The sequence below is a fragment of the Anomaloglossus baeobatrachus genome, chromosome 6, assembly GCF_048569485.1.
Source record: "Anomaloglossus baeobatrachus isolate aAnoBae1 chromosome 6, aAnoBae1.hap1, whole genome shotgun sequence".
NCBI classification, from domain to species: Eukaryota; Metazoa; Chordata; class Amphibia; order Anura; family Aromobatidae; genus Anomaloglossus; species Anomaloglossus baeobatrachus.
This window is the reverse complement of record NC_134358.1, coordinates 205,457,265-205,471,884: the sequence shown is the minus strand read 5'-3', so window position 1 is coordinate 205,471,884 and position 14,620 is coordinate 205,457,265. Positions and strand designations below refer to the sequence as shown.

Here is a 14,620-nt window from a genome sequence, read left to right as displayed (position 1 = left end):
CAACCGTGGGCCATGAAAGGAAAAAGGGCAATTTCTGCAACTATAAAATGCAGGTTAATGAACATTTGGGGTTCCTTCATGAATCTGACCAAATCAGAACTGTCAGATTAGTTGCGCTCCATGACGAAATTGAGAGAGCATGCGTATTTAGAAGATAGAGGTGAAATATAGAAAAAGATAAATGATACATGTCTTACTATTAAAACATTACGTCTTTTCAATATAGGATTTGAAGTGCTTGGTATTGCACCATGGGGAACCATGTTGGAAGAAGAGACCACATTGGCGATCATTCGGAGAAGGTAAATTTAAGATCAAGTTGTTTTTCTATTTTTTTTGCTTTGCTTTTAAAGGGGTTATCCTCAGACAGACATTTTTACTGACAACCTATCTACTAAAAACCTATTCTTTTTACACCCCTAGATATTTACTATGTCTTTTTTTTCCCCATTTTTGGTTACTATCCATCTCCTTCCTTATGTTTGCTGCAGGAGTGACCGCCATTCCTCCATAGTTGTAAAGTACCATTCCCATAACCCCCTGGGCTCCATGTACTCCCCTGGGCGTCCTTACTGTGTGCCTGCGCATGGGATGTTTCTACCGTTTGCACTGGATATTTGTGCATTGTCACACAGCAGAGAGAGAGAAGGGACTGTAATGAATGGGATTAAAGAGAATTTATCTATGGTATCCAGGTCACCACAAACCAGTTCTATGTGGTATCGGGAGGTGATTTCTTTGAAAACATTGTTGTTGATGTTTTTTGTTTCGTTTTAGTTTTTTTGGTGGGTAGGGTTAGTATTGTTTATAATTACTGTTATTTGTTGTACAATGTGGCTCAGTTAAGGCCGCTTTATACGCTACGATATATCTAATGATATGTCGCTGGGGTCACGTTGTTAGTGATTCACATCCGGCCTCGTTTGACATATTGTAGCGTGTAACACAAATGAGCGACTGTGAACAAGCAAAAATACTCACCTGCTTGCTCTTTGACACGTCGCTCATTTTCAAAAAATCGAACGTCCGCTTGTTCATTGTTCCCGAGGCAGCACACATCGCTCCGTGTGACACCCCAGGAACAATGAACTGCTGCTTACCTGCGGCCGCCAGCAATGCGGAAGGAAGGAGGTGGGTGGGATGTTTACGTCCCGCTCATCTCCGCTCCTCCGCTTCTATTGGGCGGCCGCTGTGTGACGTCGCTGTGACGTCGCTGTGACGCCGAATGTCCCTTTCCCTTCAGGAAGAAAATGTTCGCCGCCCACAGCGAGGTCGTTCGGGAGTTCGGGAGGTAAGTGCGTGTGACAGGGGTAAACGACTTTGTGCGACACGGGCAACAAATTGCCCGTGCCGCACAAACAATGGGGGCGGGTGCGAGCACACATGCGATCGCACATGAAATCGACACGTGTAAAGCAGCCTTTACAGTTTTTGTTTAACCCCCTTAAAAGCAATGACTTTATGGATTTGGCTGAACAATCACTGCTTTAATATTACTAATAATTTAATAATTACTTTAATAATTACTGGCCATAAAATATACAATTCTGACAGTGTCTAATTGTTGGTCATGTTCTTAACGAATTCACTGGCTAATGATAGATAACCATTGGGTTTGAAAATTTACAGACTGCTCATTTGGAATGAAGATTTGTGCTTCAGATTGTCCGATGTTGAGGTGTAACCACTCATTTATCAGGGGTAGAGCTGATTGGACGGCCAATAATCCGGGGCCGGCGGATCACTGCCAGATTTAAAAAAGAGTCCGATCCGCTCTTGAATCCGGTGCCCATATAACTCAATGGGGACCGGAATCCGGAGGTTAAAAACGTTTGTGGAAGGGCTAGGGGGCTAGGAGCGAGCGTGGCATACTCGGGGGGGGGGAAAGCAGTACAGTCTGTCGGTCAGTTCACAGTGGTAAAAATAAGCACTCGGCAGCACAGTTATAGTGCACGGCTGCAGCCCCAGCTGTCACGCTGTATCTGTGCTTTGTATACAGTGCCCAGAGTCACCCTAATCTTCATCCCCAGCCAAGATAACACTGGCTGGGGGCTGGTATATCCTCAGCCCGCAGACGCCCGGTAGTGCCGCATCTATTAGATGTGACCATACCGGTGTGCGCTACTGGCTCTTCCCGCAGGTGTGATGCGGTGCCAGTCGGGGTAATAGCAGGGGTTAATAGCAGTGCATAGCTGCTGATAAATCCTAGCTTTGTGTGATGGCACAGGCGTCTATCAGATATCTGCATCACACAAACCTGTAAGTGAAAGTAAATAAACACAGACACATAGAAAAATCCTTTATTTGAAATAAAGTACAAAACACCCTGCTTCACTTCTTTATTAACCCCAAACACCCTGCAGCTCCAACATAATCCACAGGAGGTCCCACGCCGCTTCAGCTCTGCTACATCTGAATATCACAGAGAGCGGCACGACTGACCGCGCTCTGTGAGTTCCAGAGAATTAATGAGCTGCGCATAGAACGGTGACGTCACTCAGGTCATTTGCGGTCATAGCTTGAGGTTCCCACAGTCCTTTATCTGTGATCGCAGGTAACCTGACCTAAGGCGGAGGTCACTGAGTTCACAGACCTGCATCTCCTAGCAGAAAAATCACAGTTTTTTTGGCCAAGAGATGCAGATTTTGTGCTGAAATTTTTATACCATATTCCTGCATCCAATATACACCGCGGTGTTTTGGCGGAATTTTTCTGCGATTTTTGCCATGTTTTTTTGCCAGGAGGTGCACATTTGGTGCTGAAATCGTCTGCACCAGCTTTCAGCACCAAATTTCCACCTGCTGGCAGAATTTATTTATTTATATTTTTGGGGGCAAAGGGATGCAAATTTGATGCTGTGATTTTTACCCCATATTCCTGCATCCAATCTACACCTGCTGACAAAAAAACGCGGTGTTTTCCCGCGGTATTTGCTGCAGTTATTTTTCTGTGATTTTTGCTGCGGTTTTTTGACAGGAGGTGCACATTTGGTGCTGAAATCATCTGCACCAGCTTTCAGCACCAAATTTCCACCTGTGGCAGAATTTTTTTTTTTTTCTTTTTCTTTTTCTTTTTTTTTTGGGGGGGCCAAGGGATGCAAATTTGATGCTGTGATTTTTTTTACACCATATTCCTGCATCCAATCTACACCTCCTGGCAAAAAACGCGGTGTTTTGATGCAATTTGTAAGCCGCGTTTTTTGCCGAGGTAATTTTTACAAGGAGGTCCCTAGAAACACATGCACGCTCCTGTCAGAAGTGTGCAGCAGTGCCGGTGATGCGCTGTCAGACTCGTGCAGGTCTGAGATCACCCGGCACAGCCTGCTGATATCTGAACATGAGCGTGCATGTACCTAGAAACACATGCACGCTCCTGTCAGAAGTTTGCAGCTGTTCTGCGATGTTAGACTCGCGGGAGTTCCTCACAAGTGTGACTGCGGCGTAGAAAAAAAAACACTTGCTTTTTTTTTTTTTTTTTTTTTAAATAATTAAAAAAAAAAACCTGACGTGCGGTCCCCCCAGTTTTCATCCCCAGCCATGATAACGCCAACAGCCGCCCGGTAGTGCCGCATCTATTGGATGTGACAATACCAGTATGCGCTACCGGCTCTTCCCGGAGGCGTGATGCCGTGCCAATCGGGGTAATAGCAGGGGTTAATAGCGGCGCACAGCTGCTGCTAAACCCTAGCTTTGTGTGATGTCACAGGCGTCTATCAGATACCTGCATCACACAAACCTGTAAGTGAAAGTAAATAAACACAGACACATAGAAAAATCCTTTATTTGAAATAAAGTACAAAACACCCTGCTTCACTTCTTTATTAACCCCAAACACCCTGCAGCTCCGACGTAATCCACAGGAGAAGTCCCGCGGCGACACATCCGGCTCTGCTACATCTCAGAGCGAGCAGCCATAGAGCACGACTGCCAGCTCCGAGTGCAGCCTATTACTGAGCCGCGATAAGCGAGGTCCGCGGCAGAGCTGTCACAGGCTGGGGGGCGCGTCAGCCTGCAACCAATCACAGCTGAGAGGACGGCCGGTGGGCGGGGAAAACACGGAAAGCTGTGTGATTGCGTGCACAGCACAGGAAGTGAAAGTGCGACCCGGAAGCAGTGTGCCGCCATGACACAGAGTCTCGGTAAGTATGAAACGCTCATTTATTTAAAGTGAACCTGTTATCAGAAATTTAGCTATAAAGCTAAAAGTTCCCCCTCTGCAGCTCCTGGGCTGCATTCTAGGAAGCTTCCTATAGTTTTTGTGGCCCCTTTTATTCCAAAATAAATACTTTACAAACTTGTACCTTTTCGTATGCAAATTTCTTAAATCTTCCATGGGGCGGGCTGCCTGATGTACGTTGCTGTCCTCCTGCCGATTTACACCGCCCCCGAACGCTGAATTTCAAACCTCAGGACGCCGCCCCTGGGCGCCCGTGGTCCCGCGCATGCGCTGTGCTACTGTAGCGGTGCCGTGCACTGCGTGCACGTGTGACCGCTGGTGACGCTTTTGCGCGGGCACCAACTGCTCCGTCCGCTCCTCCCATCTATTTCCTGCTGCTGAGCAGGATGGGAAGGAGGTGACGTCCGATCATCTGGCCAGCGAGCGCTTGCGCAGAACGCTGGAGGAAGAGGGGAAAGTGCGGTCACGAGGTTATGGGCGGCACTTGCTGATGACACTCACAGCGCCGCCCATAACCTCGTGCCCGCTCAAAGTGTCACTAGCGGTCACACGTGCACACAGTGCACGGCACCGCTACAGTAGCACAGCGCATGCGCGGGACCACGGGCGCCCAGGGGCGGCGTCCTGAGGTTTGAAATTCAGCGTTGGGGGGCGGCGTAGATCGGCAGGAGGACAGCAACGTACATCAGGCAGCCCGCCCCCATGGAAGATTTAAGAAATTTGCATACGAAAAGGTACAAGTTTGTAAAGTATTTATTTTGGAATAAGAGGGGCCGGAAAAACTATAGGAAGCTTCCTAAAATGCAGCCCAGGAGCTGCAGAGGGGGGAACTTTTAGCTTTATAGCTAAATTTCTGATGACCGGTTCCCTTTAATGTTTTTTTTTTCATTTTTTTTAATTGCAGATTCCGGATCCCACGCCCGGGTCCGGCCCGGAGATAGCGCTGAAACCGCGCGGATCCGGACGTTTACAGTCCAGGTCTGCTCAGCACTAATCAAGGGATGTCTCTGCCTTAGAAACTCATAAGTAGCCATATACACTGAACAAACATATAAAAGTAACACTTTTGTTTTTGCTCCCAAAAATTTTCATGAGCTGAACTCGAAATTGTAAGACTTTTTCTATACATTGTGTGCAGAATTAATAATGACATGAGTATTTTGATCACATGATACTTTTTATACATGTTGTCCTACTTCAAGCTGTATAGGCTTGAGAGCCGACTACCAATTAAGTAAATCAGGTGATGTGCATCTCTGTAATGAGGAGGGGTGTGGTGTAATGACATCAACACCCTATATAAGGTGTGCTTAATTATTAGGCAACTTCCTTTCCTTTGGCAAAATGGGTCAGAAGAGAGATTTGATGGGCTCTGAAAAGTCTAAAATTGTGAGATGTCTTGCAGAGGAATGCAGCAGTCTTTAATCAAAAAGTACAAGGTGTGCCATACTCAGGGACATGGCCAAGGTAAGGAAGGCTGAAAAACGACCACCTTTGAACAAGAAACATAAGATAAAAGGTCAAGACTGGGCCAAGAAATATCTTAAGACTTATTTTTCAAAGGTTTTAATGGACTGATGAAATGAGAGTGACTCTTGATGGGCCAGATGGATGGGCCAGAGGCTGGATCAGTAAAGGTCAGAGAGCTCCACTCCGACTTAGACGCCAGCAAGGTGAAGGTGGGCTACTGGTATGGGGCTGGTATCATCAAAGATGAACTTGTGGGACCTTTTCGGGTTGAGGATGGAGTGAAACTCAACTCCAAGACCTACTGCCAGTTTCTTGAAGACAACTTCTTCAAGCAGTGGTACAGGAAGAAGTTGGTATCATTCAAGAAAAAAATTATTTTAATGCAGGACAATGCTCCATCACATGCATCCAACTACTCCACAGCGTGGCTGGCCAGTAAAGGTCTAAAAGATGAAAAAATAATGACATGGCCCCCTTGTTCACCTGATCTTAACCCCATAGAGAACCTGTGGTCCCTCATAAAATGTGAGATCTACAGGGAGGGAAAACAGTACACCTCTCGGAACAGTGTCGGGAGGCTGTGGAGGCTGCTGCACGCAAAGTTGATCGTAAACAGATCAAGCAACTGACAGAATCTAGAGATGGTAGGCTGTTGAGTCTCATCATAAAGAAAAGTGGCTAAATTGCACACTATTTTTTAGGGGGTTTGTTTTTGTATGTCAGAAATGTTTATTTCTAAATTTTGTGCAGTTATATTGGTTTACCTTGTGAAAATAAACAAGTGAGATGGGAATATATTTGGTTTTTATTAAGTTGCCTAATAATTCTGCACCGTATTAGTTACCTGCACAAACAGATATCCTCCTAATATAGCCAAATCTAAAAAACCCACTCCAACTTCCAAAAATATGAAGCTTTGATATTTATGAGTCTTTTGGGTTGATTGAGAACATAGTTGTTGATCAGTAATAAAAAAAATCCTCTAAAATACAACTTGCCTAATAATTCTGCACACAGTGTATACACAAGGCTTTTTTCTCTCAAATATTGTTCACATATTTGTCTGTGTCAGTGAGAACTTCTCCTTTGCTGAGATGTTGAGATAATCCATCCACCTCATAGGTGTAGGATATCAAGATGCTGATTAGATAGCATGATCCTTGCACAGATGTGCCTAAAGCTGGTGTCACACATAACGACGACGACAACGACGTCGCTGCTACGTCACCATTTTCTGTGACGTTGCAGCGACGTCCCGTCGCTGTCGCTGTGTGTGACATCCAGCAACGACCTGGCCCCTGCTGTGAGGTCGCCGGTCGTTGCTGAATGTCCAGCTTCATTTTTTGGTCGTCACTCTCCCGCTGTGACACACACATCGCTGTGTGTGACAGCGAGAGAGCGACGAAATGAAGCGATCAGGAGCCGGCACTGGCAGCTGCGGTAAGCTGTAACCAGCGTAAACATCGGGTAACCAAGGGAAGACCTTTCCCTGGTTACCCGATGTTTACGCTGGTTACCAGCCTCCGCTCTTGCTGCCAGCGCCGGCTCCTGCACTGTGACATGTGGCTGCAGTATGCATCGGGTAATTAACCCCATGCATACTGTAGCAAAGAGAGCAAGGAGCCAGCGCTAAGCAGTGCGCGCGGCTCCCTGCTCTCTGCACTGTGACATGTAGCTGCAGCACACATCGGGTTAATTAACCCGATGTGTGCTGCAGGAGAGCAAGGAGCCAGCGCTAAGCGCGGCTCCCTGCTCTCTGAACTGTGACATGTAGCTGCAGCACACATCGGGTTAATTAACCCGATGTGTGCTGCAGGAGAGCAAGGAGCCAGCGCTAAGCGCGGCTCCCTGCTCTCTGAACATGTAGCACAGCGACCTTATGATCGCTGCTTCTGCTGTGTTTGACAGCTAAGCAGCGATCATAACAGCGACTTACAAGGTCGCTGTTACGTCACCGAAAATGGTGACGTAACAGCGACGTCGTTGTCGCTGTCGTTTAGTGTGACACCAGCTTTAGGGGTACTTCACACACAGCGAGATCGCTACTGAGATCGCTGCTGAGTCACGTTTTTTGTGACGCAGCAGTGACCTCATTAGCGATCTCGCTGTGTGTGATACTGAGCAGTGATCTGGCCCCTGCTGTGAGATCGCTGCTCGTTACACACAGCCCTGGTTCGTTTTTTTATTGTTGCTCTCCCGCTGATAAGCACACATCGCTGTTTGTGACAGCGAGAGAGCAACAATCCTGAATGTGCAGGGAGCCAGCGTCTGACAGCCTGCGGTAGCTGTAACCAAGGTAAACATTGGGTAACCAAGGTGGTTACCCGAAATTTACCTTCGTTACCAGCCTCCGCAGCTCTCACGCTGCCAGTGCCAGCTCCTGCTCCATGCACACACTAAGCTAAGCGGTGTGCGCTGGTAACTAAGGTAAACATCGGGTAACCATACCCGATGTTTACCTTAGTTACCAGTGTCCGCAGCTTCCAGACGCCGGCTCCGTGCAAGCGCAGCATCGCTTGCACGTCGCTGCTGGCTGGGGGCAGGTCATTGGTCGCTGGTGAGATCTGCCTGTTTGACATCTCACCAGCGACCATGTAGCGACGCAGCAGCGATCCTGACCAGGTCAGATCGCTGGTGGGATCGCTGCTGCGTCGCTAAAGTGTGACGGTACCTTTAGGCTGGCCACAATAAAAGGCCACTCTAAAATGCCCAGTTTTACAGTATTTGGGGTCCATGGGGTCAGAAAACCAGTCAGTGTCTGGTGTGATCACCATTTGCCTCAAGCAGTGCAACACATCTCCATCACATAGAGTTCATCAGGTTGCTGATTGGGACCTGTGGCATGTTGGTCCACGCCTCCTCAATGGCTATGCAGTTGGTGGATATTGGCAAGAACTTGATTACGCTGTTGTATACGCCCATCCAAAGTATCCCAAACATGCTCAATAGTTAACATGCCCAGTGAGTATGCTGACCATGCAAGAATTGGGATGTAGTCAGTGTCCAAGAACTCTGTACAAATCCTTGCAACATGGGGCAGTGCATTATCATGCAGTACCATGAGGTGATGGTTGTGGATGGGCATCAGAATATGTCACGGTATTTCTGTGCATTCCACAATGTATCAATGAAATGCACCTGTGTTCGTTGTCCATACCATATGACTGCCCATACCAAAGCCATACCATAACCTCACAGCCATCATGGGCCACTCAATTCACAACGTTAACATCAGCAAACCACTTACCCACACAACACCATACACGCAGTCTGCCATCTGCCCTATACAGTGAAAACTGGGATTCATCCATGAAGAGAACACCTCTCCAAACTGCCAGACATCATCAAATGTGAGCAGCTGCCCAGTCAACGTGGTTGCAATGATGACGAACTGAAGTAAGGTGGTGACCCCAACGAGTACCACGAACATGTAGATGAGCTTCCCTAAGATGGCTTCTGACAGTTTGTGCAGAAATTCTTTGGTTATCCAAACAAATTGTTGCATCAGGTGTCCGGGTGGCTGCTCTCAGAAAATCATGGAGGTCCTGGGCTGGTGTGGTTACATGTGGTCTGCGGTTGTGAGGCCAAATGGATGTTCTGCCAAATTCTCTGAAACACCTTTGGAGACGGCTTGTGGTAGAGAAATAAATATTCAATTCATGGGCAACAGATCTGGTAGACATTACTGAAGTCCGCATGCCTCAAAACATGCGACATCTGTGGCATTGTGCTGTGTGATAAAATTAAACATTTTGAAGTGGCATTTTATTGTGGCCAGCCTAAAGGGTGCTTTACACGCTGCAACATCGCTAACGATGTATCGTCGGGGTCACGTCGTTAGTGACGCACATCCGGCGCCGTTAGCGACATCGCAGCGTGTGACACCAAGGAGCGCGATCAACGATCACAAAAACGTCAAAAATCGTTGATCGTTGACACGTCGCTCCTTTTCATAATATCGTTAGTGGTGCATGCCGCTGGTTGTCCGTCACTCCTGCGGCGTCACACATCGCTATGTGTGACACCGCAGGAACGACGAACATCTCCTTACCTGCGTCCACCGGCAATGAGGAAGGAAGGTGGGCGGCATGATCCGACCGCTCATCTCCACCCCTCCTCTGCTATTGGGCGGCCGCTTAGTGACGCCGCAGTAACGTCGCTATGACGCCGAACGCACCTCCCCCTTGAAGGAGGGATTGTTCGGCGGTCACAGCGAAGTCGCTGATAAGGTATGTGCGAGTGACGCTGCCATAGCGATAATGTTCGCTATGGCAGCGATCACCAAATGTCGCACTAACGACGGGGGCAGGTGCTATCGCTCGCGACATCGCTAGCAAACGCTAGCGATGTCGCAGCGTGTAAAGCCTCCTTAAGACACACATGTGCAATGCCGGCTAATCAGCATCTTGATATGCCACGCCTTTGATGTGGATGGATTTTGTCGGCAAAGGAGAAGCGCTCACTAATACAGATTTAGAAAAATTTGTGAACCATATTTGAGAGAAAAAGGCCTTTTGTGTACAAAGAAAAAGTCTTGGGTCTTTGAGTTCATCTCATAAAAAATGGGAGTAAAAACAAAAGTGTTATGTGTATATTTTTGTTGTGTGTAATTAGTACTGATATTTCTTCCTGAGGCAATTAATGAGCTTTGTAATCTTTGTAATTAAGGAAAGACTGTTTTACAAGCTTCAGCATTGAAATGGCCAAACCTAATAATTAGAAGAGCGTAGATTATGAAGTAAAACCCCCTTTAAAATTATTTTTATTGACTTGGTTTGAAAATCTTCCTAGTTTCATGTAGTACACGCCTAGTGATTTCCCAGTAAATCTTAAGTATGTTGCCTTATATTTTAATTTTACAATTATATACAGGTATATGATGGCATGAAAGGGTTATTCCCATCTCCAGGATCCTATCCTAATGTGTAGAAGGTGTAATAATAATAATATTAGCAAATACCTCCAATTAGAAATGTAGTATAGTTCTCCGTATTCACTATGTTGTTTTCCTCAGTGCAGGGCATTGCAGGACCTTAAGTATCCATGGTAATAACCACGCATATAGTGATTATTAGTTGCTAGTAGTCCTAACCGTATTTGATAATAATATTATTGGTACACCTACTACATATTGAGATAGGATCATGGAGATGGGAATACCCCTTTATGACCAAGCACTTACTATTATGTCCTTTATTGCCTCCCTCCGGTTGGCGAGCACGCGGTAATCCCCGCACATCTTTGCTGATCTGATCAGCCGACATGTGTGGCTAACATGCACAGGAGGATCACAGATCCATCTGCACCTGTTAACCCTTTAGATTTCGCTATCAAACAGTGACAGCGTGATTTAAATGGCTGCGGCGGGGATTGTGCTGTTCCCCGTCGTCATCGGTAGTCTCGTGACGTGATCACGGGGTACCAATGTGTTGTCATGGTAGTGCGGGGTCAGCTGATAACTCCTGGCCCTGCTGTGATTCATTTCCTGTGAAGGCAGACAGATCACCGTCACTCACAGGAGATGAGCATTTCTGCTGACCAGGGAGATGCTTCTCTGATCAGCAGAAATGCACAGGCGATCAGATTGTGTAGTCATTAAGTCCCCTAGAGGGACTAGTAAAATAAAAAAAATAAAAAGCTTTAAAAAATATGAAAAAATAAAAAAAGTAAAAGTTTAAATCACCCCCCTTTTGCCCCATTGAAAATAAAAGTTAAAAAAGACATATATTTGGTATTGCCACGATCAGAAATGCCCGATCTATCAAAATCTAAAATCAATTAATCTGATTTTTACACAGCGTGGCAAGAAAAAAATTCCAAACGACAAAATTATGTATTTTGGTCGCTGCAACATTTATAACAGGCGATCAAAACGTGGCATCTACATAAAAATGGTATTATTAAAAACATCAGCTCAAGGCAAAAAAATAAGCCGAGCCACATATCACTGATCCTCAGATCCCGAAAAGTGATAACGCTGCAGGTCCTGGAAAGTGGCGACAAAAGAGCTATTCTTTTTTTGGACAAACTTTAGAATTTTTTTTTTACCCCTTAGATAAAAGTTAAAGTATCCACAAACTTGTACCAACGTGAGGCATCATATGGACACATCGGTGTTACTATATAGTGAACATGGTGAATAAAAAATAAAAATAAAAAAAAAAATAAAAACAATCATGCAATTGGACTTTTTTCACATTTGGAATTTTTTCCCCGTTTTCCAGTACAGTATATGGTAGTAAAGCTAATGATTTCATATAAAAGGAGAACTCATTACACAAAAAATATGTCCTCAGATGGCAATATTGACGGAAAAATAAAAAGGTTATGGCTCTCGGACGAAGGGGAAGAAAAAAAGCTCCAATGAAAAATGGAAAATTGCCCAGTAGTGAAGGGGTTAACCGTATTTTACTCGATTATTTAGTGCTATTCATTTCTATTGCACTTTAGAGACATCATCACTGTTCCAATTGGGGCTCACAGTCTAAATTCAAACAAACACGGGGAGAACATACAGATTCCTTGCAGATGTTGTCCTTGGGGCATTCGCACCATACTACAGCACTACAAGGCTACAGTGCTAACCACGGAGCCACTGGGCTACCCTTGGTGCTTTGTCCAAATTTCAAATAATCGCAGTACACAAGACTCTCTTTTCAGGTCCTACTGTTGCTTTTCTCCTTGATTTTATTTTCCCATTCATATCAGTATTTTATATTTGCATAGTGTATTGAAGAATATGTTATGAATTGTATGCTTCATTAGTCCCATTTTATGCTCTGATCTGTTTCTTTTGCACCAGCCACAATGTGCTCGTTACTTGCCTGTGCTTCTAAATACAAAGTATGTGGAGCCATGGTAGAGTCTGCAGCAGCCGCTTGTGGTTCACTTCTGCTTTTTATGCGGTGATCCTCATCTTGTTACACCTTTGTTTACTGAACATGTGACATTTACACTTCCTGAATTACTATTTGTTGAGTTAATCTATCCTCTTACTGTATGCTTGGTGTCGGAAATTAATACTGTGGTATCATTAAAAGCAGCCTACCTACATCCGGCAGACAACACAAAGTAGAGTCCTAACCAGTTATTATTATTATTTATTATTATAGCGCCATCAATTCCATGGCGCTTTACATGTGAAAGGGGGTATACATAATAGGAACAAGTACAATAATCATAAACAGTACAAGACACAGACAGGTACAGGAGGAGAGAGGTCCCTGCCCGCGAGGGCTCACAGTCTACAAGGGATAGGTGAGGATACAGTAGGTTAGGGTAGAGCTGGTTGTGCGGTGCTATATCAGACTGAGGGTTACGGCACGTTGTAGGCTTGTCGGAAGAGGTGGGTCTTCAGGTTCCTTTTGAAGCTTATTAAGGTAGGCGAGAGTCTGATGTGTTGTGGCAGAGCATTCCAGAGTATGGGGGATGCACGGGAGAAATCTTGGATGCGATGGTGGGAAGAGGAGATAAGAGGGGAGTAGAGAAGGAGTTATCACCTACAATGCCTTGAAAAATACACTGTAAATGATTTCACATTCCACCTCCAAACCAAAATGTATTTTATTGGGATTTTGTTATTGTTACGGTCGCCGAGGAGCTGCGAGTGTCCGGGTGGGGACCCACTGGGCCGTACATCGGACTCCTGGAAGAAGAGCTAACCCCTATACAGGGATTGTCAGGTGCAGCCCCTGGGGGCCTAAATGCACGACTGCCAGGACCAGTAGTGTCATCTCTTACGGACGGGAGAGACTCCAAAGTCCAATACGGATGTAGTAGGACAGACGTGGCAGCATGGAGGTGTTGGTAGCTCAGACGTGGCAGCACAGAGGTGATGGTAGCTGAGATGTGGTGGCACAGAGACGGTGGTAGCAGATTCTAGAAAGAGAGACAGATAACTGGTACAGGTAACTGTTACTAGAACAGAATAAGCAGGACTAAACACAATGACGGGTACACCTGAGAGCTAGCAACACACTACGGATAGGCAACGTTGCTGAGGCAGAGGAGGCAGTCTTAAATAATTTCAAGCTGGTAGCTGACCTCAAGGATCACTTCCGGGTAATGGGATGCCTGTCCTTTAAGAAAGTAGCGTGGCAATGCAGTTACCCTATTGGCACTCCTAGTAGGCCTGCTTGTGGACTGGAAGCAGGAGTAGGCCTCAGCGGACCTCAAGGCAGGAGTGGGGTGCATGGGAGCAGTGGTCAGGTGAGAGCGGCACCCTCTCCACAGCCTGGTAGTAAGAGTGTGCTGGGGTGCCGCACTGGGACAGGGCGCTACAGTTATATGAAAAACACAAAGTAACAAGTATTTGTGAAGTGTAAAGAAAAAGAGACACCGTTTTCTAAACTTTAAAAAAATATAACTCTGAAAATTGTGATGTGCATTTGTGTTCAGCCCCTCTGAGTGAATACTTTGTAGGACCATGGACACATGAATACATCTCACTGGTAAAGCAGCAAATGTGAATAGTCCCTATTAAATGAGTCACTAAAGGGACCATCATGGTCATGTAGTATTGATATATCTAATTACTACAAATGTCCATATCTGTCTAAATAACATAAGCCAGAAGTGTACAGATGTCCATGCCTATCTAACTGCCGTAATCTGGGGATATGGCAACGGCTAATGATACCTGCTGCCACGTGCAGTGACACCCAGTGCTGTGCTGTGTAACGTGCAATCTATTGGCTAGCTATTATGCCAGCGTCTCATCAAACCTTATGCCGTATTTATCAATTATCTAGTCCATATCATATGCTGCCCACATGCCCCTGATGAATCAGAGCAGCAAAAACCGATTGATTGAGGAAACGCATAGGGCATAGCACACTGTTCACATGTACACTGATTGAACTTTGTGTTAATTCGGTATTTTGTCTGATACCGAGCCAGCAGAAGGTCAGATGAGGAACTTTTAAGGGAACCTGTCACCAGATTTGTTCCCTATAAGCTGTGGCCACCACCAGTA

At 45.8% G+C, this 14,620-nt stretch overlaps 1 protein-coding gene across 3 annotated transcripts in view; it reads left to right on the top strand.

The window, feature by feature from the left end:
• The first annotated feature begins 236 nt into the window (after window positions 1–236).
• Window positions 237–14,620, top strand: part of MBP (myelin basic protein) — a 165,242-nt gene continuing 150,858 nt past the window's right edge. For all 3 annotated transcript variants that reach the window (XM_075314641.1, XM_075314642.1, XM_075314640.1), the window contains exon 1: window positions 237–302. In XM_075314641.1, coding sequence (XP_075170756.1) covers window positions 252–302 — 51 coding nt within the window. In that variant the 5' untranslated portion in view covers window positions 237–251. The remainder of the gene's footprint in view (window positions 303–14,620) is intronic.